The 25,621-nt window shown below is 47.2% G+C and overlaps 3 protein-coding genes across 7 annotated transcripts in view; all 3 read left to right on the top strand.

Moving 5' to 3' along the window:
• The first annotated feature begins 438 nt into the window (after window positions 1–438).
• Window positions 439–10,559, top strand: LOC146666940 (uncharacterized). 3 transcript variants are annotated; one of them, XM_085415083.1, is made up of 13 exons: window positions 439–942; window positions 1,020–1,113; window positions 1,287–1,374; window positions 2,790–3,126; window positions 3,227–3,320; window positions 5,996–6,083; window positions 6,388–6,694; window positions 7,061–7,154; window positions 7,254–7,341; window positions 8,144–8,462; window positions 9,132–9,225; window positions 9,301–9,388; window positions 9,465–10,559. In XM_085415083.1, exons 1-13 carry the CDS (start codon window positions 882–884, stop codon window positions 10,050–10,052), a joined length of 2,340 nt encoding a protein of 779 aa, XP_085271209.1. In that variant the 5' UTR covers window positions 439–881; the 3' UTR covers window positions 10,053–10,559. The 3 variants fall into 3 exon arrangements, with proteins under 3 accessions (XP_085271209.1, XP_085271210.1, XP_085271211.1); XM_085415084.1 differs by lacking the exon at window positions 1,020–1,113 and having other exon boundaries at window positions 440–942; XM_085415085.1 differs by lacking the exon at window positions 439–942 and having other exon boundaries at window positions 1,020–1,156.
• Window positions 10,560–12,397: 1,838 nt separating this feature from the next.
• LOC146666939 (protein FAM3C-like) lies at window positions 12,398–23,387 on the top strand. Of its 3 annotated transcripts, none has more exons than XM_085415080.1 (10): window positions 12,398–13,425; window positions 16,786–16,824; window positions 19,299–19,379; window positions 19,542–19,613; window positions 19,706–19,814; window positions 19,904–19,962; window positions 20,254–20,304; window positions 20,377–20,461; window positions 20,759–20,885; window positions 21,316–23,387. In XM_085415080.1, the coding sequence occupies exons 1-10, from the start codon at window positions 13,371–13,373 to the stop codon at window positions 21,403–21,405; spliced, it is 768 nt and encodes a 255-aa protein (XP_085271206.1). In that variant the 5' UTR covers window positions 12,398–13,370; the 3' UTR covers window positions 21,406–23,387. The 3 variants fall into 3 exon arrangements, with proteins under 3 accessions (XP_085271206.1, XP_085271204.1, XP_085271205.1); XM_085415078.1 differs by lacking the exon at window positions 12,398–13,425 and adding an exon at window positions 16,037–16,178 and having other exon boundaries at window positions 21,316–23,384; XM_085415079.1 differs by lacking the exons at window positions 12,398–13,425; window positions 16,786–16,824 and adding an exon at window positions 16,055–16,178 and having other exon boundaries at window positions 21,316–23,386.
• Window positions 23,388–24,338: 951 nt separating this feature from the next.
• actr6 (actin related protein 6) overlaps window positions 24,339–25,621 on the top strand; it is a 7,163-nt gene continuing 5,880 nt past the window's right edge. The window contains exons 1-3 of the mRNA XM_085415087.1: window positions 24,339–24,568; window positions 25,307–25,424; window positions 25,504–25,572. Of these exons, the coding sequence (XP_085271213.1) occupies window positions 24,501–24,568; window positions 25,307–25,424; window positions 25,504–25,572 (255 nt within the window). The 5' untranslated portion in view covers window positions 24,339–24,500. The remainder of the gene's footprint in view (window positions 24,569–25,306; window positions 25,425–25,503; window positions 25,573–25,621) is intronic.

The raw sequence follows: 25,621 nt of genomic DNA, 5'->3' as shown, positions 1-25,621 counted from the left end.
TCCTGCAAGTTTTAGATCTCACCCTGGATCAACACACCTGAATTAAATGATGAGTTCATTACCAGGCCTCTGGAGAACTACAGGACATGTTGTGGAGGTCATTTAGCCATTTAAATCAGCTGTGTTGGATCAAGGACACATCTAAAGGACGCCCTCGAGGCCTGGAGTTGAACCCCTTCCTGCCTAAAAGCTTTTACCACTAAAGTGCGAAAGTTAGTTATTACAATTTCAGGCAGTCCTGTTTTATATCCATATATATGTTATAAATCCCCATATTTACTTAATGTAAAAAAAGCAATAATAATAATAATAATAATAATAATAATAATAATAATACACGGGGAAAAAACGAGCTGGTTGTGTTTGTGTTGACCCCGCCCTCTCGAGCCGGAGGTCAGGTGATAGCGGCCAGGCTTCGGTGGAGATATCGAGCGTACCCTTCTCTCGGAGCAGAGCGTCGGGATGCAGGCTAGCTCCGTTAACGGGGACGCTTTAATTCACGCTTTTCCGCCCGTCGGAGGAGGTGACATAAGATACCGAGAGGAGGCGGAGGTCGGGGCCGAGCCGAGCTAACAGGAGCCGGTGTCTCTCTGTGCGGCGGGAAGCCCGGCTCCGCGGTCTGTTTGTTGTTTAGCTTTAGCCGTCTGAGTTAGCTTGCAGCCTCTGGCCGCTAACGGTTCACCGGGAGGAGACGGCGGCCCCCGCCCACAGACACGGCCCGGCCCCCGTGATGGACGGAGGAGCCCCGTTGTAGGAGCAACAGGATGCGCTAGCGGATGTAGTTAGCATCGGGCCTGAACACAGCACATCTCCTCCTCCTCCCTCCCTCTTTCCTTCCTTCCTTCCTTCCTTCCTTCCTTCCCTCCTAGCTGTGTCCTCTCATGATCACCATGGAGCCGGCCCCCCACCCGCTGCCTCACTTCCCAGAGAACTCCTATAAGAGTAAGTACCTGTACCCTTAAAAGTGCTGCTCCATGTGTTTGAGCTGCTGACCTTTGACCTCCGCTGCCTGCCTGCAGTGACCGAAGAGGATGTGAAAAGGCTGATCGAGTTCAGGGCGTCCAATGAGGCCCTGTTCACAGGGAAGAGGAACTCTGCAAAGATAGCCTGGAGGTATGAGCCCGCCTGCTCCTGGACTCACCTGAGCAAGCGACAGGTGACCGAGGAGCAGCAGAAGCAGTTTAACCTGAGAGATCCGGGTGCCAGCGGCCAGGACCGGTCGCAGCACCCTCATAAAGTTCCCACGGCCTCAGTGAGTGCTCATGTCCTGCTTCCTGTCTCCTCAGCACCATCCTGAAAGGCCTCGGTCTGGAAGGGAAGCTGACGGCAGACCAGATCGCCAAGAAATGGGACAACCTGCGGACAAAATATAAGGTACATGAGATGCCATGTAGCTGCTGTTCTTCTCCTCATGTCTGTGAAAGTCATTACACCCCCCCCCCCCCCCCCCCGTGAACTCACAAGTTAACTGATCATCCTCATGTTTTTGCAAAGACTCCCTTCACTGCCACTCCCAGGCCTGATCCCTGTCAGACCTGCTGACTAGGGATGTGTATCGTTTAGGTTTTATCCAATACCAGTACCAAACCGGTGCTCGAACCGGTGATTAAAGAATGGAAAAACACAAACTTTGTCCAAAAACCTCTCATGTTCAGCTGTTTTCCACTTTTTCTTTGGTCATTTTAGCCTTTTTGGCCAGGGTGAAGGGAGCATCTGCCATCAAACAAGAAGACAGCCGCATGTAGCTATGATGATGTTTGCTAGTTGACCTTACCTGCATTAATGTAATAACGTGGTTAGCCTACTCAACGTAAATTACACACGAACATTAAGCTACTCACGCAGAGAAGAACGGCTGCTGCTGCATCATCATCCTCATCATTTCTGCTACACTGGCAGGGCTAGGGGCCAGGACTCTCCTCTTCGGGTTTTTGGGGGATGTTGCTCCGGGTCCGATAACAGGCACCACACCCGCACTAGATGTGTGAGGTCTCGCAGCGAGCTATCAAATACGGCGCATTTCTCAGCTTTTAAAAAAACGCTATGCGTCTCCAGGTGTTTCATCGGATTCGAGGTGTTACCTCCTTTGACAGTATCACAGTATCAGCTTAAAGCACTTGTTGCTGCTGAGTTTGCATCTTTTGCTGTGAAGTACAGCCAGACTTTGACCGCTTCGCCTTGGACATTTTTAATCTGTAGCTCTGCTCTAACAGAACGTACGTACGTAAAATGATTGGCTAGAATCCAAAGTGTGTGACATCTCAAGAAAACAAAGCACCGAAATGTGCGCTGCTTTTCGGTCTGGTTAGTACAGTTAATGTCAGAACCGGTGCCGTAATGGCACCGGATACCGGTACCCATCCCTAGTGGTGACTCAGAAATCCTTTAAATAGAAGCTGTTTGACAAAGTGAAGCAGGCTGAAGATCTCAACCAGCAAACACCACGAGTCTGGACTTAAATCAGTCTGGGCGAGGGTGGAACAACCAGTTATCAGGTTTTGGGGACAGTTACTTTTTCAGACATGAGGAGAGACGGTGTTTGTTTGTTTGTTTGTTTTTAATGAGATTTTTCCGATGAGCACATCTGTCTGCTTCTTGGTGAATCTTTCAGGGAGTCGACTGGAGGAAAAAGACCTTTAAATGTCTTCATGTTTAATTCTTTTTATTTGGCACGTTTCTTTCTGTGACGCACTTTGCAGAACAGTTTTTCTGCTGACGCTCGCCTGCAGGCAGCTCTTACTGTACGTCCCTGTTTCAGCCTGCAGGGGTCACTGTTCTCCTCTTTCCAGGACCTGAAGCAGCCATACCAGGGCCAGGACCACATGGGGGGCGTTGTGGAGTCGTGGCCGTGGTTCCACATCATGGATGAAGCCATGCAGGGTCGCCTCTACAACAGCAACCTGGTGCTGAGCCCAGAGACCGCTGGCAACGCCGGTCACCGTGGCAACTGCCAGCCCAATCAGAACCAGGAGAACACCGACATTCTGGAGTTCCTCATCAAGACGGAGATGGAGGACACGGTGGCAGCCGAAACAGCAGCGGATGATGGGGGGGTTCACACGGAGGCTCCGCCCCCTGAGGGCATCCCGATGGGCTGGAGGAGGATGACCGAGTGCTCGTATAAAAGTAGGCAGACGCACCTGGCTGACATCATCAGGTATAATCACACCTCACGCAGGACCGAGTGTTTAATGGCTCCGCCCCACCCCCCACCTCTTGTTGACAGTGAGCGAACAAGAAACCGAGAGGATGATCAAACTTCGAGCAGCCAACGAGGCGCTCTTCACTGGCAGGAAACATTCAGCCAAGCCGGCCTGGAGGTGAGTCGAACGCACCTGAACCAGGTCTGAACCGGTTTCTGGTTTGATTTTGTTATTGTCTTTTTATTTCCGTCATCTCAGATTTGTTATTGACGTGGATCTTATTTAAAGAAATAATTTGTCATATTGTGTTGATGCGCGCTCAGTCACCCGGGTGACGAAATCACCTGTTCGGAGTGTTTTTTTTCAGTGTGAGAAACGGAATCAACTTCCTGGGATAGTCGCACGGTTTAATGTCATGAAAATATGTTTTCAAACATGTTTTGGGCGTGTTTGAAGTTCAAGCCTCTACAGCAGGTTTCCCACCCGTCCAGCTGTGGCCTGGTCACAGTAAACAAAGGCTCCACTGATCTCCGTTACATGATGTGGTCCTAATGAATCGAACGTTTTCTTCTAAAGCACATGTGTCAAAGTCAAGGCCACATCCGGCCCGCGGGATCATTTTATATAGATGTATTATTATTGTTATGCATGTCCCGGCGATATGAGGCGCTAGTAATATACAAACTACGGATCCCATGATGCAGCGCTGCAGCCTCCTTGCTGAGCGCTTGGCTAACTGGGAACATTCCCGCGTCAAGCTCGCCGCTCACGATGGTGCAGAGAAAAGTTGACTCTGAAAGCAGAGCCTTTCAGCGCCGGTGGGAGGCTGAATATATGTTTACAGACATGCTGGTAAACCGTGCGTCTTATTAGTGGAGCTAATGTGGCTGTAATGAAGGAATTTAATTTAAGACGGCACTACGAGACAAAACGTCAGGATAAGCTGAAAAACCGAAACGCAGAAACTACAGGAAGTAGAAGAGCTGAAGAAGAATCTGACGTTTCAGCAGACGTTCGTCACCAGAGCAAAACCACAAAGTGAAGCTGTTGTGAAAGCAAGTTTTATCGTAGCAGAGGAGCCAAAGCAGCCCGGTACCGCTCTGAAGAGCTGCAGGATGAAGCTGTGGACGTCTTGTGTCCAGACAAAACGCAGAGTTTAGCAAATGTGAGCCTGAGCAGAAATACGATTGCTGATCGGTTTGTGAGATGGTCACTGATTTAAGAACACAGTTGTGTGAAAGAAGCAAAAACTTCACTGCATGCTCTCTGTGGATGAAAGTACAGACATGATGGACACTGCACAGCTGACCAGCTTCATCCGTGGAGAGGAAATATTGGACATTAAATCGATGCACGGGACAACGACGGGAAAAGGCGTTTTTAAAAACGTATGTCAAAGTGTAACGACGTGAAACTGCCCTGGGACAAACTTGTTGGACTTACAACAGATGGAGCGCCGGTGCTGTGCGGTGGAAAAAGCGGACTAGTCCGCAGGATGCGAGTAAAGATGCAGGAGAAATGTACCGGTGAGTTAACAGCACATCACTGCATCACACACCAGGAAAGGCTGTGTGGTAAAGTCCTAAAAATGGAGCATGATCACCGCGACGCAGACCGTACATTTTATCTGAGCTAAAAGTTTAAATCACCGTCAGTTTCAGTCTTTTATGTGGGAAATAGATTCAGAGTTTGCTGACATTCCTTCATGCAGAGCTCCGCTGGCTGAGTCGGGATAAAAGTTCTCAACAGAGTTTTTGAGCTCAGCAAGGAAACCTGTCAGTTCATGGACATGTGTGATGCAGTGAAGCTGTCACTAATGCACCAGTGCAGCCTGCCTCACTTTCTCTGTTGCAGTAATGTTGAACCAAGTCAGCGCACTTTGCTGAGCTGCACCTGTGCAGATTCAGATGCAGCTGCAGTGTAATGATGCACTCAGGGAAAGTACGACACTGAATGGCCCGCACAGTTTATTAGCTCCACTCCTGCAGCAGCGCCCAGCTCGTCTACATGCGGCTCCAACCTTGTGTTTGCTCTCATTTACTTTTCCTGGGGTTTTGGCAGCATGTTCTTATTTCTAACTTGCATAATTTTGACAGGATATATTTTTATGAAGAGCAAAATATTTAAAGTTTCTTTTTTTAAGTTTATTTAATCTGGAATAATATTCCTGTCTGTTTTTATTCATATTTATGTTTAAAAAACATTGTTGTAGGGTTCAATAAATGTTTATCGTGTTTGGCCCGCGACCTAAAGTGTGCCTGATCTAAAGGTTAAATCAGGATATCATCGAGTATTAAATGTTTTGGTGCCTGAAGCACATTTAGACTTTTTTTTTTTTTTTTTTTTTTTTTTTTTTTACAGAAAACTACCAAAAATAAAATGAATATATTGATAAGAAATAAGTTTTTGGACTTTTTTATATACTTTTTGTAGATTAGGGTTTCATAAATATTTCTTGTTTTTATTTGCAGAGCGTCTCAGACATTTAATAATGTTTATTTTTCTGATCATTATCAAAGACTTAAAGGTACCTTTTGTAATCCCTCCTGTCCAAATGTGAATTCAAACATACACCAGCAGGGGGCAGCATTGACCAGTACATGCATTTTGATGTTTCCAGATCACTTCCTCACGGCGCTCTGCTGCAGGCTCATCAACTTAATAACCAACCTGAGTAAATTAATCAGGACTCGTGCAGCGTTTTGAGAAATTCATCTTTTTAAAGACTTCAAAACCTAAAATAACTCCAACGCTGCCGAGGACAAACAGTTCCAAACCTTCATGTTCATTGTTGGTCAGGTCTGAAGGGGCTCGGCTCCAATTCAAATAACTTTATTTGTTGATTTTCTCAGAGCGATTCTCTATGAGCTCGGCCTTCAGGGCAAACTGACCACAGACCAGCTGGCCAAGAAGTGGGACAACCTGAAGAGGAGATACAAGGTGCGTCCTCTCACTCCAGCTCCACGACTCGAAGGGGCGTCGCCGTCCAGATCGTAACCCGCAGTGGGCGGGGCGATAGCCATTCTTTGTTAATGTCAGTTTTGGTGCCTCAAGTGGACGTTAGAGGAACTGCAACTATATAACGGCCACTCATGTGTTCTTTGCAGCTCCACAATGCTGCACGTCTTTCAGTTAAATTAGATAAATTAATAATCAATAGTTAGAAAAGCCGAATCGGCGGCGTCCCTGTGAATCGTGGGTAATTGCAGATGGTGGCAGTGTTGACGTCCTGTCATTTCTCCAGGAGCTGAAGTTTCCCGCTCGAGGCGTGGAGACCAACCCCAGCTCCTGGCCCTGGTTCTACAGAATGAACGACGCCATGGAGGGACGGTTCGCTGGCGCCGCGCCCATCCTCACTCCCATCGTGGAGGATGAAGACGAGGACTGCGAGTCGCTGTCCCCGACACCCAAGAAGCGAGCCCGCCGGAGCCGAGGCGGGATGGCCGAGTTTCTGACGGAGTCTGAGATGGACCTGCTGGTTGATAACGAGGACAAGAACGGATCGGCGGCTCTGGGCGAGCTGCACCGGATGGGCGAGTTCACCTACAAACGTAAGGATAATCGATCAGCTCGGAGCTCAGACAGCAGAGTGAGACTGAGGGGCACAGCTTAGTCCTGCGCTGCAGCCGGGGTGGATTGTGGGGAATGTAGGCATCAGGGAGGAAGGGAACATGTGCAAGTGAAAACTATTAAAGCACAGCCAATCAGCTGCCCAGGAGGTCATGTGATAGGTCCGGTTTCTCTTGGTTCGAGGGTTCGTCTAAAAGTTCGTTGTGCTCGGCGCTTCAGTTCTGGAGTCGTTTGGAATCAGGACGTAGGAAGTTTTTAAACGAAACAAACGATGTCACCCGATCGTATTCATGCACGCCGTGCAGGAAACGCCTCAAAGTAACGTTTGCATTCGCCTCTTTTCACAGTGAGCGAAGACGACACGAGGCGACTGATCGAGCTGCGAGCTGCTAACGAGTCTCTGTTCACCGGCAGGAGGAACACCGCCAAACCGGCGTGGAGGTGAGCGAGCGTTCGAGCGTCTGCTGAAAACACTGCGCTCGTTTCTGTGTGTGTCGGGGTCCTGTTAAAGTGTGTGTGTGTGTGTGTGTGTGCGTGCAGGGGAATAGTGAAGGAGATGGGTCTGACAGGGAAGATAACACCTGACCAGGTTGCCAAGAAGTGGGACAACCTGAAGACCAAATTCAAGGTGAGATCCCTGCAGCAGTTTGAGCAGCGTGCCTCAGGTCATGTGACCCCGTGTTACCGCCGCATCCTTTTTAGCCCTCAGCTGAGGCGGTGTTGTCCTCATAACTAATTTGCCTGTATTTAAATAAGTGTTGTTATATTTTTACCTACAAATACTTGGTGCACAGACGCTAACATGTCAGGTTTTACAGAGACTCATCGTTGGCACGCTGTCCTGTTGCACTGTGGGCCGGATAAACGTCTCCACTGTGAATGTCTGTGTGTGTGAGACGCTTACGAGCTTCAGGCGTTAAAACCAGGAAGTCAGCTTCAGTGTCGATGTTCTGCTAGTTTACATTTACACCAGCGAGAAAAACATTCCTTTTGATCTGAGCTGTTTCTCCACACGTGCAACAAACCCAGTTTTTCCTGATCGGCAGTGACAACAGTCCTGAGATAATTACTGTAGTGTCAGTCCTGCAGGTGGGCGGTGTGGACACGCAAGTCTGTGAGTGGATCGCTCGAGACTGAGGCGCCGTCGATACGTTAGTCGTGTGCAGGCGGAGGGGTGTGTTTTAAACTGACCTCAAGGTGTTATAGTAACTGAAGGAAATGTGGTTGGTGTGTTCGATGACTCTCAGGTGACTCGCAGTAACGTGTGCCCTGCATGTGAACCTATAACCTGCTTTGTCCAGTCGGACCTGTTTAAATAAAGTTAGACGCCTGAGTGTCCTGCAGCTCTCTGATAGTAATCGGCAGAGCGCCGCAGAGAGCTGCTGCTCGCCTCAAGCGTTCACTGAAACGTGAGTTTGCTGCGTCTGCAGGACCTGAAGTTTCCTCCTCGGGGGATGGAGGGTCAGACCAACCCGGCCTCGTGGCCCTGGTTCCAGCTGATGAGCGACGCTCTGGAAGGCCGTCTGACGGGCAAAGCTCCCCGAGTGACGCCCATCTGGACCAACGAGGAGGACGGCGTGTTCGGCTCGTCCCCGCCTCCCGACAGAGACTGTTTGATGGCGGAGAGGAGCAGCGTGTCGGAGCTGGAGAGCATGGTGGGCGGAGACAACGCGGAGTCCGACGGGAACGTCACCTACATCGACGCCAGCGGAGAGGAGTGTTCGACACCCTCCGACCCGACGTATAAAAGTGAGAGGATTTCTTCGTGGTCACGGCCCGGTGACGATCGCTGCCCTCAAACCTCCTCGAGGCTTCGCTCACGTTGTTTAAGAAAAATTTTCACGTTTAAGAAAATACAAAACGGCAAAAACCAAATGAATACAAACAAAGACAACATCAGACAGGAAGTCAAACATCTGTTAAGACTAAATAATAAGACCTGAAATTTATCCTGTGAGGAAAAAACGCTGAAAAGCTTTGCAAAGAAAAATGTAACAAAATTCAAATTGAATAAATTACAAAGTAAAATAAAAACTTTAAAAATAACTGATTAAAATAAAGACAAAATGTTTACACACAGAAATAAGGAAAGTATATATATTATCATAATAACAATGAGTGTGTTAAAATACAGATACTGAAAAAACATTTAATAAAAATGTGGTTTAAAATGTAAACACATGAAATCTATGCAAATGTTTGAAAATAAATAATGAATAAAAAATTGTTATCAAAATACAGATATCAATAAAAGATATTTATTCAAACTGAATGAATTAAAGTACAAGAACATAAAAATCTTTTAAACGAATTTAAAATACCTGAAATTAAACTTATGCAGCACAAAAAACCCTGAAAACTTTGAAACTGCAGCATAAAATCACTGATGACTTGTCTGTCGACCTGTGTGCGTCGCAGTGACCGACCAGGACACGAGGAAGATGATTAAACTTCGAGCCGCTAACGAGGCGTTGTTCACCGGGAGGAGGAACGCCGCCAAAGCCGCCTGGAAGTAAGTATGCCTCCCGTGCGGGTGAATGTCGGAGCAGCGAGGCGTTCCTGACTCTGTGTCCTCACTTCCTGTCAGAGCCATCCTGAAGGAGCTCGGTCTGCAGGGGAAGGTCTCCACCTACCAGATGGCGAAGAAGTGGGACAATCTGAAGAGGCGGTACAAGGTAGGCCGTCACTAACTCCCCGCCTCAGTAAAGCTGCTCGTGGCTGCGTGTTTCTAAAATCCTCTGCTCTCCTCAGGACCTGAAGTACCCTCCTGTCGGGATGGAGACCGTGGCAGACGGCGCCTCCTCCTGGCCGTGGTTTCACCTTATGAACGAAGCCATGGAGGGCCGGCTGGCGAGCAGCGCCCCCCTCCTGGCCCCCGTCACTCAGGACGACGATCAGCACCCAGACCCCGCCCCCAGACTCAGGCCCCGCGCCACCCCCGCACCTCCCCCTGCCCCACCGCCCTCCCGCCCATCTTCCTCAGACTACGCGCCGGATGCATTCGGAGACGGCGCGGAGCAGAACCAGCGGAGCTCAGAGACATGCGACGGGCCGCTGGGGGGGCTGGAGAGTGAGTGGGAGATGGTGGAGAGGGAGAGGGCGGCGCTGGAGCGAGAGAGAGAGATGGTGGAGCGAGACAGAGCAGCGCTGGAGAGAGAGAGGGCGGCGGTGCAGGCGGAGAGGCTGTGGCTGGACCGGGAGCGGGCGGCAGTGGAGCGGGACAGAGCCATGGTGGAGCAGGAGAGGGCGGCGCTGGGCCGGGACAGGGAGGTGCTGGACCAGAGGGCGCTGATGCTGAACTCTGTGGGACACTCGGGGCACCTCAACGCCCTCATGTAGACCGCCAGTGCGGTGTGGGGGCGTGGACTATCCCTGTACAGACCTCGTGGCGGGCTGGCAAACCGCCTGCTTGTCTGTGGGTCCAGACTCTGGATCCACAGAAGGACTTCTGTGAAGGACTGAGCTCGCTGAGTGGGCGGTCCTGGGATCAGACGGCTCTGCGTGCAGGTCCATAATAATCAGAAACATCACCTGAGGTGTGGCTGACGTCGTGTTCTCAGGCGGCTGCCGGGCCGCCTTTGGATCTCTGAGCTGTTCAGCCGGGGGAGGAGGAGGAGACCCAGCGCGGCGGACGCTCGGATCTCGGCAGCAGTGATGAAAACGGTCCGGCGCTGCCTGAGAACACGACCTCACTGTGGAGGCCGGTCGGTTTGGTTTTCATTGGACGTTCTGGAAGCGCCCTCCTGGGATGCTGACTGGTTACCAGGAGCGCTGCACAGAGTCAGGCAGGACTTTTGTTTCTGTGTTTAATGAAAGTTCATCAAGTTAAACTCGTTTCCATCCTCAGTGCCACAGAGTGTTTTCTTTCTTCTCTTTGAGGAACTGAAAGGGTTCTGCAGGGTTCATCGGGAATAGTGAAAACTGAAGCAGGAGGGCTGTTCCCGGGAATCCCTCACTGTGATCACACTCGTGTAAGATGATGCTTGTGTGCTTGAAGTGTCCAGAGGAGCCTTTAATTAAAACAAAACACCAATTTGTGACTGATGCCACTCAAACTGCACTGAGCAGCCGGATTTCAAAATAAAAGCTCCAGAGGGATTTTACGAGTTCTTCACAGTGATGGAGGGGGGGGCAGGGGGGGCAACGACTGACTTTACTAAACATTTTCAGGACAAATGGTTCCACTAATTACACAAACTGGGAGGTGCAGCCCTGAACATCCTGTACTCGGGTGCAGGGTAGCTGAATTCGTAGACCTCGGCAGATTTCCTTGTTGCTGCTGAGCTCTGATCAGCACACCTGTCTACACCTAAACACTAGGGGTGCAACGATACACAAAATTCACGGTTCAGTTCGATACTTTGGTGTCACGGTTCGATATTTTTTCGATACAAAAAAAATGTTCATGCATTTTTAATTTGTCATTTATTAAAATTATAAATATATATTTTAACTCAAAAGTACAGTTTTTAAATTTAACCCTAACCCTTGTGCGTGTTTTTTATTTTGACAGCGAATGCGCACCTGCGGACCACTTATGTGCAGCCCTGGTTATTTAGCTCGTCATATCGCAGCCACAGAAATTCTTTTGTCCATAAAACCATAAAGCTGCACTTTCTTTTTGCCTTATAGTCTGATTTGTCATAACTTCTCCTGCTGCTTTTACACGCTCACTCACATAAGCTCAGCGAGTCTCTGCGCGATCAACCTCTCACATGTTTAAGCTGCAGGAGATTTCACTTGTCATGTTTGCATAGTAAGCTAACGATTAATAAGACGATGTCAGAGGAATTGGTGCACAAATTATCATCACTCACAGATCAGTGCTGTCGCTCTCTATACACAGTTCGCACGATTGCAAAGTGAAAGCAAAAAAACAAGCGCAAATTCAAACGCAACGTCAATATGTCACATATTGACAGTGGCTCACCGATGCCAATGACATAATTACCCAGCTACATTTCTGAAAGAATGCAAAAGCATTGACATATATTTTTCCTACAATAGCCCGACGGGCAGGGAAGAGATAGATTTTGGTAGCCCGACTGGAAAGAGCACTAGCTTCGGGACGTCGGGCTAGCGATTTTGCGAGCCCTGTATCTGATTGAGGAATCACTCATCTTTGGAAAAGAGAGTTTATTACAGAGAAATGTCTCTTTCCAAAATAAAAGCTATACTATCCGCTTCTTCTGGGCTATATTCTCAGCAGCATAAGGAGAATCATGTGCTAACAGCTGTCTAAATGACTCGGCTAAAGTTAGTAGCATGCTTGTTGTTTTTGTCTTTGCACTAGGATGATGTCGGCGTAAATGTGCAGTCATATTCGTTGTGTTCCCACTAGTGCTTTCAGGTTAATCTCGTTGAAATGACCTTAACGCCACAACACGGCAAATCTCCGTTAACGAGCTACCGCCGATCGCCCCGTGCATGGGGCTAGACGGCTAACACGTTAACGAGCTAACTGCGCTAACACACTAGTTCCCACCCATGTAATTGAGCATTGCGTGGCACATCCAACATACTGTTTTACTTTAGTCCATGACTCGCTTACCTTCAGGGTCATACGTCACATGAAAACCAAAATAATTCCAAACGCCAGATCTGATTGAGGGTGGGGGAGGTCCATGTTGCAAGGAGAGCTTAACTTCTGTCTCGCTAGCTTGCCCTGCGCTCTTCCTCCTGACTATGCTGTCTGTGTGGAGCGCTCAGTGGATCTGCGCTCGACAGTGCAGCCTAGGCGGAGTAGTCGAACGCAGATCCACTGAGCGCTCAACACAGACAGCATCGTCAGAAGGAAAGTTGATAAAATAAATTACAAATGTTGTATTGTTCGATACATATGCGTACCGAACCGAAAGCACTGTATCGAACGGTTCAATATCGATACGAATATCGTTGCACCCCTAATAAACACCAATCCTATCTTTGCACCTACAGCCTCTTTTCTGCTTTGGTTTTTCGCTTGCACATGTCCTACACTTACCGCTGAGCCTGCACACAAATATTTAAAGATTCTCATCATGGGAAAAACACAAATGTAAATTGTAATCAGATTACTCTGAATTGCATGATTACATGGCGTTACGCCGGCGTTCATCACTTAGAGGACAGTAAAGTTGGTGCCTTGATTTTATTTAAATCCTGACGGCGACTTCCTGCCCCGAGGACGTCGTTTCCATATGAAAAACAGATGCGAGCACCAGACGCCATCGAAGCTGCTGCAGGTCTGTGGTCATGGCGTGCGCCGACTGAAGCCTCTGTGAGTAAAACGGGTTTGGCGAGTATGTCCTGTTTAAATGAAGCCAGGTGTTACAAATAAGAGGGCGCGTAACAGGGCCCTCAGCAGGCTTCCAGAAATTAACCAATCAGAAGCTGGATTCCTGTTACAGCAGCCAAAATAATAAGTACAGCTGCGGTCAACGATGACCGTGCCGACGGGTTAGTGGACACGGGAGGTTTTACACCAGTGTAGCCAGTAAACTACCAGTGTGTGTGCGTGCGTGTGCGTGTGTGTGCGTGCGCGTGTGTGTGTGCGTGTGTGCGTGCGTGTGTGTGTGTGGAGTAACCCCGACCTGCTGAGTCTGCGCTGCTGTCATCTACACAGATTTATTCGGCCGGCCGTTTAAGCCTCTTAACTTGTTATTGACGAGGAACCAAATGTGTGTTTACATCTGTGTGACAGGACGAGGAAGCGTCTGCTGCTCGGTGAGAGGTCAGTCTGTCACATGACACGGTCATTTACATAACCAGGCCATTCAACTTACCGTTAATAATAATAGAGAGGCAGGTCCATTCTAATGATGAGAGGACTTTTGTCGGCCTGCAGGTGTTTCGTGTGTTTCTACTAACCGTGACGTTATCTTGATGAGTCTAGCGTCCTCGCTTGAGGGGGGCGGAGCTGTTCTGATTGTTTTAAAAACTCTGTTCATGTTTTGCTCTTTTCTCTGTCGTTTTGTGTGAACTTGCTGAAGGAGGAACAATAACGACTTGAATCGTGTTTGAAAAGTGAAACTGAAGCGCATCGAGGGTTTGATGTCGGGGATGTTCTCAAATGTAAGTCGCCGCCTGACGACCACACTAACGTTGAAGCACATTTCTGTCTCCAGCTTTTCAGTGTTAAAGAGGCTGCAGGTCATGTGACCTCTGTGGCACTGTCAGGTTTTCTATAGAAAACGTAAAACATGCCTTTTGTTTGCCGTTTGTCTCCTGGAGGAAATAAAGATCAGCATTGATTAAAAAGTGTTGTTTTTACTGTGTGAGGACAGGAAGCAGGAACCTGCAGGTTTGGATTATAAGTCGTGTTTCAGACGCTTCACTGTTACGCAGTTTATGCTGAAAATGAGGCCGACGGTAAAAACAGATTGGCTGTAACAGCCAGGTGTGACGCCCCTCACCTTTACGCCGCGTCAGCGTGGAGCTGCTGGGTTCCACACATACGTTTCACATATTTGACTGAACGAGGTCCCTGAAACTGACGGAGCTCTCCTCCTGGCATCAAACCCACAGTTGACGTCCATCTTTTATATACAGTCCAGGGGCGGATCTAGAGAAATTTTCTTATGGTGGCAAAATCAAAGCCTTTTTCTTTCAAACACTCATGCAGGTGGTTACATGTGGTTACATGATTCAAATGCAGTAAGTATGCACGTTTTTCATATAAATATAGTCGATAACTTAATTATTGTCTGTAGCCCACATGATTACACACTTGGGGTTTTGATGCTATGTACTGTATAGCCTGTATGATAAATAAATATGTAGCCCAATAAGTATAAACTCCAGAAAGCTACACAACATGGGGCGCTTCATTTACAAACACAAGTCTAACTTAAGTTTCACTGTTTTTGTTAGAAAACAGTCACATTGTTGCAGCTTAAATTACACAAAATGTCAGAAATCTGCACCGTCATGAACAAACATGTAAACCTCATTTTTCATGATTTGTTGGATGAACCCACTGAGGTCTGAAATACAACCGGCGATGTGTGACTCCTTTGAGTTTACGTTGTTTATGTCCAACACAGACATGTTGGGTAAATGTTTATAACTTGAAATGCAAATATAAAACGTACATTTTATAAACATAAACAACTATTTATCTAAAAATGCAGCCAATACACCGTTTGTTTCATTTTCTACAACCATTTAAAAATATTACTAAAACTAAAATGAGAGAACAATCAGGTGTGGCAATAAGATGCCCCACAAATGATGTGTGCCAGTAAAAACAAGTTTGTCCACCAAAAGACAGAAGAGCACAGGGACAAACCTGCAGGCCCGACAACAGCAGGTGTATCACTCCGCTGGTTTTCTACTTAGTGACAGTGTTTACGTTGCAAATGTGCCTCTGACAGTCATTAGTGCCCTCACTGACACACTAAACAAAACGACTACACAACAGAACGACTACACAACACACTAAACGTCACAAATCTGCCACATCTAAACTCTCTCTCTCGCTCTGTCTCGCTCGCCCTGTTACCGTCACTCCCCAAACTTTTCCCTCTTCCTAAACAACCAAATCCCACATGTTGACTTTTTTTTTTAATTGGTCGACATGGTGCATTTTTCCACCAATAAGAAAGAGGTGGCTTTTTTCCTTTCTTTCCTGTTTTCGTGCTGTCCTTACAAAACGCTTAAAACACACACGTGACGACAGTATTTAGAACGAAGCGTGGCTGATATATATGATCATAACTCTGGATTTACTGGCCTGTAATTAAAATTTAAAAACTTTGAAGTCCGAACTTTCAATGTGGCTGAAACAGAGACTCAGCGTGGCTGCAGCTTGTTGCTGTGTCAGCTTACATCAGTCATGTGATCTGGAGGTGCAGCGTGTCCGTGGACCACAGAGGGTTAATAACACTCACCTTCCTTCCATTTCCACAGTGTAACATCCACCCACCTGTGTAAAATCCAAAATTCCCATGGTGTTGTTCAAAATGTGCTCTGGCACGATCATGAGCATCGCTTGCTGCTGAAAACAAGAAAAAAGCCGGTCCTGCTATGGGCTGAACCATTTGTTACTGGTGCAGGGGGGACACTATGCAATATATTCAGTTTTAGCATTTATATTCACTGCTGACTGTAACTACGCTCAAACTGTTAATGCTATCTTACTTTAATAAACAACACTGTCATATGCAAAACTGGGGTGGCAAGGGATCATTTTAGGGTGGCACTTGCCACCCCATGCCACCCTTCTAGATCCGCCCCTGATACAGTCTCAGGTTTGACTTGACTGGAACTCCACGGGTGGGCGGAGGGATACAAACCTGGGGTTTAAAGACAGGAATGAGTTGCGCGGTTTTTTCACGGAGAGAAAAAGGTGCGAGAGCTGCTGTACCTGCGCGGGTGTCACACAAGTAACGTGCGGTGTGGTTTGGTTTCTTTTCCTCGGCTGAAAATATGAAGAAAGCGCATCTTTACGGAGCTTAGCAGCACCTGTGCAGGTGTACCCGGCAAGTAAGTTTAGCTTTAGCAAGTTTCCAAACATTCATGAAGTCTTTGACTGAAGGGTTGACAGCTCTGCTCAGGTGTTTGCAGTTTCTGTGGAGCGCGCTCAGGTGCGGAGTCTCGGGCCGGTGTTCCAGATCTACTGGCGTTTAGATCAACCGGCGTTGTGATTTCCAGCATTTAAACTGCTGCGAAGCTCGAAACATTTCAAACATAGGCTGAATGCTTCCTCTTGAGAATGACATCATCTCGATAAACAGCATTCCTGTCTCAAAGTAGTAGGCCAAAGTAGGCCGTGACTTTATAGATCCTTTATTTGTCCTGTTGAAGTCTGGCTGACATTAAAATGTATTTCTGAGAGTCACAGCAGGTCCGCGGACAGATTTTACACGGATCGGTTATGAAGGTGGTTTGAAAACAGAAGCTCGTTGCTCCACAGACTTTAGTGAGCTTATTTACTGTGTAAGTAAAGACGGACGGGCAGCACACTTGCGAGCGCTCGGCGTGTCCCGGTGGGTGTGCGAGACGCATCCACAGCTTTAGTCCCACAGGAACATCACAGCTGGGATGTGAACACGAGCATGTCCTGAAGTTTCCTCCCGTTTGTCTCAAACAGGGAAACGAAGCACGATGAAGCGCGCGGCCCGCCGGGGAAGTAAGTTTCTTTCTGTCTTCACCTGCGCGCGCGTGTGTCTGTGCGCGCGCGCGCTTCTGACGCTCCTCGTTGATTTGCTTCGTCCTTCACTCTTTGGCTGTGTCCCAATTCAGGGTCTGCAGCCTTAACGGTCCACCAGGGCCGCGTACTCAAAGACCGCTAAGGCCGGAAGTGCGAGGCTTGTGAAATGGGCGGTCTAGCCTCCGTTGCGCTGCCCAGGTTGCCTAGCAACCATGATACTAACAGCTGGAAACGTGTCATACAGCTGTGTTTGACAGAGATGAAGGAGAAAATCTTTTGTTCATTTGTTTGTTGCTACATGAGCTTTGATCATTCTCTGTGAGATGAAGCTCAGCTATTGGACGGCGTATATTTTAAAGTAAAGGCTTTAAAACCAAGTTAGTGCAAACGTCACTAATGTCACATGACTTTGCTGACATGTGGCCAACAGTAATGTTTAATGTTCTTCGTTAGTAAAAATTTCCACATAAATAAGTGACGTCATATTCAGTACTTAAACTTTACTCTTCGGCCGCCCCTCAGCCGCCGTTTTTTTTCGGCAAAATTATCCACACCCACTGCCCCGCTATGCATTCTGGGATATTGTCAAAGGAGCTTGGAAAGAAAAGCGTCTGGACTTCTTTAAGTTGCTTGAAGACATTTCACCTCTCATCCGAGAAGCTTCTTCAGTTCTAAGGTCAAATGGTGGAGAGTCCCAGATATAAACCTAGTGGGAGTTTCCCCCCACAGAGGGACAAAAGGACTGTCCATCTGCATCTAAAGGTCAAAGGTCACTCTTTCGAGGATGCCAATGTTCACATGTTGGACAGAGAGGACAGATGGTTTGAAAGAGGAGTGAAAGAAGCATCTATGTCCACTGTGAGCGACCATCTTTGAACAGAGGCGGGGTTTACGACACCAACTCTCTGCCATCTATAATCCAGTTTTGAGATCCCTTCCCAGACGCCTTAACGCCCACTCACATCCTGGGCCATCTGACCTCAGGAATTCGCATGATAAGGTGGGGCCAGGTTTCACAATGAACTCACCCGAAACTCTGGCTGATTGGGACCCACACCCAGTTTCCCACCTTGGCTCAGGCGATTAGAGGATCATCAGGGGTCCTTTTGTCCCTCTGTGGGGGGAAACTCCCACTAGGTTTATATCTGGGACTCTCCACCATTTGACCTTAGAACTGAAGAAGCTTCTCGGATGAGAGGTGAAACGTCTTCAAGCAACTTAAAGAAGTCCAGACGCTTTTCTTTGCAAGCTCCTTTGACTACGATGACCTGGATGACTGAGAACCTTCACAGACATGTTCTGGGATATATTGGGCCATGAAGTCTACACCGCCACATCCTTAAAATTCAGGGAAATGAAGGACGCATTTGAGGGCCGCATTTCGAGCAGCCTTTGAATTGGGACAGCCTTCGTGGCGTCGCGGTGACGTAATCGGCCTTAAAATGCGGCCTTTAAGGCTGCAGACCCTGGATTGGGATACAGCCTTTATCTTCTTCCTGTTTGTCTGAGTCTTCCTCCATACTGATGTTCCTCCCACTGCACGGAAGCTCGTTTCTGCCTCAACGTCAAATTTTGAGAGAAGCCAAAATGTTAAATGTTTAGTGTGTAAAATCTCGCCTCGAGCTGTCAGTAGATTGCAGACGGCAAATTTGAGATAATCACCGGAAATTCGACTTAACAGCCGAATATTGTCCGACATGTCAGCTTCTGAAACTTGTAAGATCGTCACCTAAAGGCAGAAACAGTTTTTATCTTTCATTGGCAGAAACGAGCTTCAGGCAGACTTCAGGTTGACGGGCTTTCACACGTGTGCGGCTGCTATGTTTCCTAATATTTCAGGGGCACCACCCTTAAACAAAGCTCTGTTTTAGCCACAGTTGACTTCGGGTGATCGCTCTTCAGCACAGCAGGCAGATGTTTCCTGTAGTGAGAGCACATCTGTGAGAAAGAACACCGGTGTTCAGCTCACCTTTGTGTGTGCAGGGCAGCTCACCTGCGCACAAAGAAATGCAGACGACGAACATCTTAACCAAGATAATCTGAGCAAATATTTGATTGCGTTTAATTTACAAAGCAATAATTCACAACAAAGCGCGTGGGCCTGTGTCCGGCTCACTTTAATGTGATTTAAACATTTAAAACTGAAACATTCATGTTTCCCGTGGCTGTAATAAACCAGCCGCAGTCACCGGTTTGCCTTCTTTCCATTTATTTGAAGTCGTTCTTATCATTTATTGACTTTCATGGTTTGGTTGTTGATTTTATTTACTTCTAAAAAAACTGGAAACATTTTCCAAAACAATCCAAATGGTTTGACAAAGAGAAACGTTAAAGGTAAAAGCGAGTGTGTGAGGATGTCAGACGTGTTTCTCATGCCTGTGATGCGTGAAACTGTCCTGCAGCTGTGCGACCGCCTCACACAGCGTGCTAACGACACTGTGTGCCTCCCTCAGGCGTCGTGCTGTGGCTGATGGCGGTCGCGTGTGTGATCGTTGTCGTCGTCTACCTGCAGCAGTCCAACGTCTCGTCTGAAGGTGAGAGTGCATGAAGCACGACACGGATCTACTGACTGTAGCGCCGAGGACGGTCGCACCTTCAGCTGCGCTCTCAGGCCGGATGTTTCAGATTCGTATTAAAGCGAAGAAAAACCTGTTTCTGTAAATCTAATGAGTGTCGTTTTGTTTCTGTCCTCGCAGGTGGTTGGCATAAATTACCCAAGCTCATCAATTTCTTCCCTCGCGAAGCCAAAATATCCAGCAAGCGTTCAGGTCAGAGGTCACTCGAGCTGATTGGGGGGCGTCAGCTGACCCAGAGGAGGAGGTGGAGGATAATAATGAGTCTTTTTCTGTCCTCCCTTCAGCTGGTGTATGTGGTACTCCAAGAGAGTGTCCTGCACATGAGATCAGTTTCTACATCCACAGCGGAGCCGCCAACGTCGTCCCCGCGGCCATCTGCGTCCAAAACAAACTGTAGGCGCCGCCTCCTTTCCTCAGCGCGTCTCTCTGGCGTCCTGTCAGACCTTTCTTTGTGCTAACGTGCAGACTGTGCCTCTCCTCAGGGTTCTGGGAACTGCGCTGAACAACGCTGGAGGAGGAATAAACATCGTTATCCTAAACGGTGAGTGTGCTTCCTGTGCAAAGGGCTTCATCTGGCGCTTTGTGCACAGTGCAGCCTCACCGCTCCCACAGCTGCTGATTGATCGAGACGGCTCCTTTTCTTTCGGTTTCTGGTGTTTCGTTTTTCTCTTTTCACTGCTTTATTCTTATTTCTAAACCTTTACTTTTTTAAGAATTAGTCTTAAGATTTTCTTTGGAAACGCATTCAATCATCAAATGAATGGGCGGAGCTTCTCTCCTGGTGTTCTGCTGTGATCCCGTGTGAGGTGATACCTTCGTTTTTCTCTGGCAGGTAAAACGGGAGAAGTCCTGAAGACGGATCACTATGACACGTACAGCGGAGGTGAGTGAAGACGACCCGAGCCGACTCGTGTCAGTGGTTGGAGGCGGAGCTTTTATCATGTTTGTGTTGCAGATGTGAAACCGTTCATTGAGCTACTGAAGAGCATCGAGACGGGCTCCATCGTTATAATGGCGTCCTACGACGAACCCTCAACAAAGTAAGAGTCTCCTCCTCTGATCGCTCCTGACGGGAGCTCGGACTCTCCTCTGGGTTCTTGTTCTTGCACAGTAATCGAGGACCAAATGCAGCGCGGATGCTGCATCTTGTTCCGTGTTCGTCTGTTTTATAAAACGGGACAGAGCTTTTCCAGGCAGGGGTGGAGTTTGTGTTTCTGAGGCTTTGTCTCAGCTGTCAGCTCAGTCTCTGTGTTGTCTTCATATTGAGGTGAAAGGCCCTGCCTCCACCCGTGTTGAAGCTGTTAACGCACTGCTCCACCCTCTGTGTGTTTCTGCAGGTTAAACGACGAGCTCAAGAATCTGATTGCTGAACTGGGAAGCTCCCACATCCACTCGCTGGGATACAGGGACAACTGGGTGTTTATTGGTGGCAAAGGAGTAACGGGGAAGAGCACCTTTGAGAAGGTAGATTAGTCTGAAGGCATCGAGCCTGCTCTGGCTTCATCGTGGAAATGTGTGCACTCGTGCATGTAAAGCATTAAATGCTCACGTGGGATCAGGGTCCTGACGCAGGTGTGATCCCTGAGGGAGCAGGTATCAGGTTTCCCCTGATAGTGGAGGGGTGGCCCAAATGCTGGCTGAGTCCTGACCAATCACAACCATCCTGAACTGATCTCCACTTCTTCTTTTTTTGTTAAAGTGTCTGAGCTCTTAGCCAGCCTTTAGGAGGAGATGTGCTCTATAGCAGCAACAACAAGACAAACCAGGCTCAGCCTGAGCACACGTGTCAGACGTGAAAGGCTCTGTAGAAGCCGAGGAGAGCGCCGTGCCGCCTCTAACCTTGCTCAGCATGTCAGAGACCGCCCTCTTCACCTCCTCGCTCTCTCTCTTCCAGCACATGAAGAGCGACTCGGCAACCAACAAATACGACGGCTGGCCCGAGATGATCGGGCTGGAGGGCTGCGTCCCCAAATACCTGGAGTGACGGGCGAGGCTGCGGACGCACGGCCGGTGATTTGGAGACTGATCTGGGACCAGCAAGTCGTGCAAACCAAATCCAGGTGAACCCACCTGCTGTGTCTTGTCTGTGTGAGGCTTTCAGGGAAGCTGGACTCTGTCTCCGTTTGCTGTCTGAAGCCAGGTGAGCTGTGCAGTAAGACCTCCTGAAGGTTTCTGACATCCAGCCTCTCCTGAAGCGCTGCAGGCACCATCACCGGAACCAGAGTCTCCAGGTTTTATCTTCGAGTCCTCCCAGAGCAGCTCGGCCGCACCTTCCAGTTTGTTTCTTCGTTAATGTTTTAAGTGTTGCTTTGATTTCTTAAGAATGACAGACTCTGACAGAGACGATGACATCAACCAGCCAGGATCACACACAGGTCTGGGGATGTTTCTGGACTTTTTTGAATGTGCATATTTTTATTGTGTCCTTTCTTGAGTTTAAGGTTATTACAAAGTGAATTAGTTGCCGGGCTGTGTGTCTGCACGTGTGGTTGTTGGTTTGTTTACATTAAAAATGAAAGGAAGCCGAATGAAGAAGATGCTGATGCTTTGACTCCGGAGGAAGACAACGATTTTGAGGCTAGATGAAGGTTACCTGGTTCTGCCTGAAGCTTCTTCCTGTTTAAAGGGAGTTTTTCCTTCCTTCTGTCACCAAGTGCTTGCTCACAGGGCGCTGTCTGATTGTTGGGTTTCTGTTTTATTGTAAGATCTTTACTGCACAATAAAATGTGTTTGAGGCCGCTGCTGTGGGTTTGTACTATATGAATAAAGTTGACTTGAACTGAAGAACAAACTCAGACTCTTTCACGCTGCTGCCTCGGCAAACAGAGAATTTGACACTTCCTTGAGTCACATCCTGCAGCAGCAGACTCATTGTTCATTGTTTCTCTTTGTGAGTAAATGTGACTCGGGGACAAACATGACGGCAGCAACCTGTAAAAAGGTGAGTGAAGCTGAGCACAGTCATCAGAGCGTCCTGTCCTCACACGTGGACGACAGGTTTCATTTTGAGGATGGAAGCAGGAGAAAAAGCATCAGGATCAAGCACCTCATTTTCTGCTTTGTTTCATTTCGGGAAACCATAGAATAGCACTTTGTGCGTACAACAGAATTATGGATGCAAACACAATAAACGTGTGTGGTGTTTGTTAACAGTCTGAAGAAGCTGTTTGTCCCCAGTTTGTCTTTTCTGCATGAAATAATGGAGGAAATCATTTTATTACTGCACAGAATAAAGATCCACTCCAGGTGATGGTTTAAATATTCAGGAGCATAAAGCAGCGAGGCAGTGCCCGCCTACCTGCCGGCTCGACGCACCTGCAGACGTGATTTATGCTTCAGTTGTGTTTTATGTTTGCATGACAGTTGGAGTGTGAAAAGTTGACGGTTCAGTGTGATCGCCATCCTTTGTTTAACCTCTGTGGGCAAAGGGTGAAAGACATATGTGAACAGCTCGGGTGTGTTTCAGTGAGATTTCAAATTTTTCAAAAACGTCCCAAGAGAGGAACTGTGTTTATATTGGAGGTATGGAAGGGTGGTGCAGGACAGATGGGTTGAAGCTCTGAGCCCCCTCCTGTTTGAGACGGGTGAGGTCAGGCAGGCGTAGGAGAGCCTGTGTGGGTGGAGGCGTGCTCTGAAGAGAAGAGGAATGAAAGACGTGTGTGTGAATGAGAAAGAGACGGGGGGAGGGGTTAACATGAAAGGAGCAGAAGAGTTTAAATATCTCGGGTCAACCATCCGAGGAGAGCTGAGGAAGGCTGCACAGGATGGAGATATTAGAGCAGGGGTGTCAAAGTGAAATGAGCTGTGGGCTGCTGTCGTCTCATTGGACGGCCACTTTAGTGTGCAAGTAGTACAAAACAAGAAAACCAGAAATATTTTCTAAAATGTTTTGTTTAAATTTCAAATATTGTATAAGACAAAACCGCAAACGTGAATTCAGATTTATTTTTCCTCACTCTTAACTAACTGAAGCCTTTTGTTGAACCACCAAATAAACACATGAGTTTGAGACTCTGTCACTGAACTAACAGCATGTTCGTGCTCTCTGCTCATTTTGCCTTCATATTCAATCATTTTTGGCTTTTTAAAAAACTCATTTTAACATTTCACTCAACAACAAACAAATCCTCCCTAACAAAAAAACCAAACTGCATTATGTTTCTTCATGTCAGTATACGGGCTGTGACTTTGAAACCCCTGTATTAGACAGAATGATGACGATCGAGCTGGCAGGCAGGAGGAAAAGAGAAAGACCTCAGAGAAGGTTCATGGATATAGTGACGGAGGACATGCAGAAGGTCAGAGTGACGGAGGAGGATGCTGGAACAGGAGGAGATGGTCCTCTGAGAAAACTAAAGGGAGCAGCTGAAAGCAAAAGAAGAAGAAAAAGATTTTTCTCTGTGATTGTGCAGATTTTAGAAACATTAAAAAAATGTGGTTTGACTGACGACCCACTACATGGTTCCACTCACACCCAAGTTTGGAGGAGGGGTTCTTGTTGTGTTTGGGCGCGATATGCTCAGTTGATGTATGGAGGTGAATAAAGTTGGAGTGAAAAACTGGAGCTCCCGTGTCGTGTGTCCCAAGCCTCCATAGTGGCATGAAATGTAAATATTCAAATAAATTACATCAACATTATGCTGAAAGACAATAATTAACTAAGTGCACTTAGTTTAAAGGAAAAGTCGTATATGGGCGGTTATTTTGTTTATAACTTCCGATTAATGTCATTTAATTCCACTCTGAAGGGCAAAAGAGACTAAAAATTAACGGAACAAAGGAGGGGGAACAAAAGCAAGATACTGTTTCCACCCGAACACTTTTCTAAAGCACAGTCAAAATCATTCTTTCTGATTGGCTGGTCGAGCTGCAAAGAAGCGTAAAGGCTAAGATGTGAAGATCTGATTGGCTGTCCATCCGCCACAAACCGAGAGGACGACAAATTTGTTTGGCCGAAGGAGTTCGTAAAGTTCTAATGGCGGATTCTCGCTGAAAATGTGAAATGCGTTTTGTTTTTGTTTATTTCTGGATTAATCTGAGTTTATAAATGCATTTAATGTGAGCAGTTCCGCCTCTGAAATGGCGACATTAGTTTTGGATAACGGAGCGTACACGGCGAAGATCGGATACAGCCAGGAGAAAGTCAGGTGAGATGTTAGCATGATAGCTAACGTTGCGGCTAATTAAAATAATAATAATTAAACTGAAGAGGCGTAAAAATAATTTAGACTTTAAGCGACCTAACCTCTGTGTAAAAAAAAGTCAAACCCTCACGCCAGATTCTATTTCAAATCTCTCAGTTTAAGGAATAAAATGTATTTCATTAAAACGCTTTCTTATTTCTTCTTTATCGACCAAATATAAACTCTCAAAGTCATCTTATAAATGTATAACAGCTAAGGGTGTTATACATTTATAATAGGGTTTTTTTCAAGGTTTTTTTTATTAAGTTAACTCTTAGGGGAGGCTTATTTTTCCAGTGTGCGTCACGTAAAACAAAATCAATAAGAATTTACTCGAACTTTTGCATACAGCTGTACATGATGGCGAAGACAACACACTGAATTTCATAAGGACAGTTTTGTTTCTAAAGCTATAATCCATGAGAGAATTGAGAAAAATATAAATTTGTACATATCTAAGAGAAAAAATGGTCACATTTACAAGATAAGCAGATTTGTAAAAACATGAAAATGTTTCAATGAACATTTGCAAAGTTGGTGGGTGGAATGAAACAAACTGTCAAATTTATGAAGGGAAACAGTTGCAATAAAAACATTTAAAAAATTAGAGTAAAAATGAGCAAATGTGTGAGAATAAAAAAATCATGTAGTTGGTAGAATAATGGGCGGCCCTGACGTGGACCTTCTCTCTGTCCCTCTCAGCGTCATCCCAAACTGCCAGTTTCGCTCGAAGACGTCCAGGTTAAAAACCTTCACTGCAAACCAGCTGGACGAGATCAAAGATCCTTCGGGGCTCTTCTACATCCTCCCCTTCCAGAAGGTGAAGTCACGTAAGGGTGAAGCAGCTTCGGCCTGACGTCAGACTGTCTCATTTCCACCGTTTCTCTTCGTGTCTTCAGGGTTACCTGGTGAACTGGGACGTCCAGAGGAAGGTGTGGGACCACCTGTTTGGAAAGGAGATGTTTAAGGTGACTCCACCCCTCATCGCTGTGGTGTGTTTGACTGAGCTCCTCCTGT

Source organism: Rhamphochromis longiceps, linkage group LG7 (assembly GCF_057381845.1).
Source record: "Rhamphochromis longiceps isolate RC_006_pf linkage group LG7, R_longiceps_female_GT1.1, whole genome shotgun sequence".
Classification (NCBI taxonomy): Eukaryota; Metazoa; Chordata; class Actinopteri; order Cichliformes; family Cichlidae; genus Rhamphochromis; species Rhamphochromis longiceps.
This window is presented reverse-complemented; position numbering and strand designations above follow the sequence as displayed.

Excerpts from the sequence above, each read along its gene's own strand:
- LOC146666939 (XM_085415080.1), top strand. The coding sequence starts at position 13,371 with ATGTGTGTTTACATCTGTGTGACAGGACGAGGAAGCGTCTGCTGCTCG. Across the intron at positions 13,426-16,785 it reads CGTCTGCTGCTCGGTGAGAG|GGAAACGAAGCACGATGAAG; the intron begins GTCAGTCTGTCA and ends TGTCTCAAACAG. Across the intron at positions 20,305-20,376 it reads CTATGACACGTACAGCGGAG|ATGTGAAACCGTTCATTGAG; the intron begins GTGAGTGAAGAC and ends TTTGTGTTGCAG.
- LOC146666940 (XM_085415083.1), top strand. The coding sequence starts at position 882 with ATGATCACCATGGAGCCGGCCCCCCACCCGCTGCCTCACTTCCCAGAG. Across the intron at positions 1,375-2,789 it reads ACCTGCGGACAAAATATAAG|GACCTGAAGCAGCCATACCA; the intron begins GTACATGAGATG and ends TCCTCTTTCCAG. Across the intron at positions 3,321-5,995 it reads TCAGCCAAGCCGGCCTGGAG|AGCGATTCTCTATGAGCTCG; the intron begins GTGAGTCGAACG and ends TGATTTTCTCAG.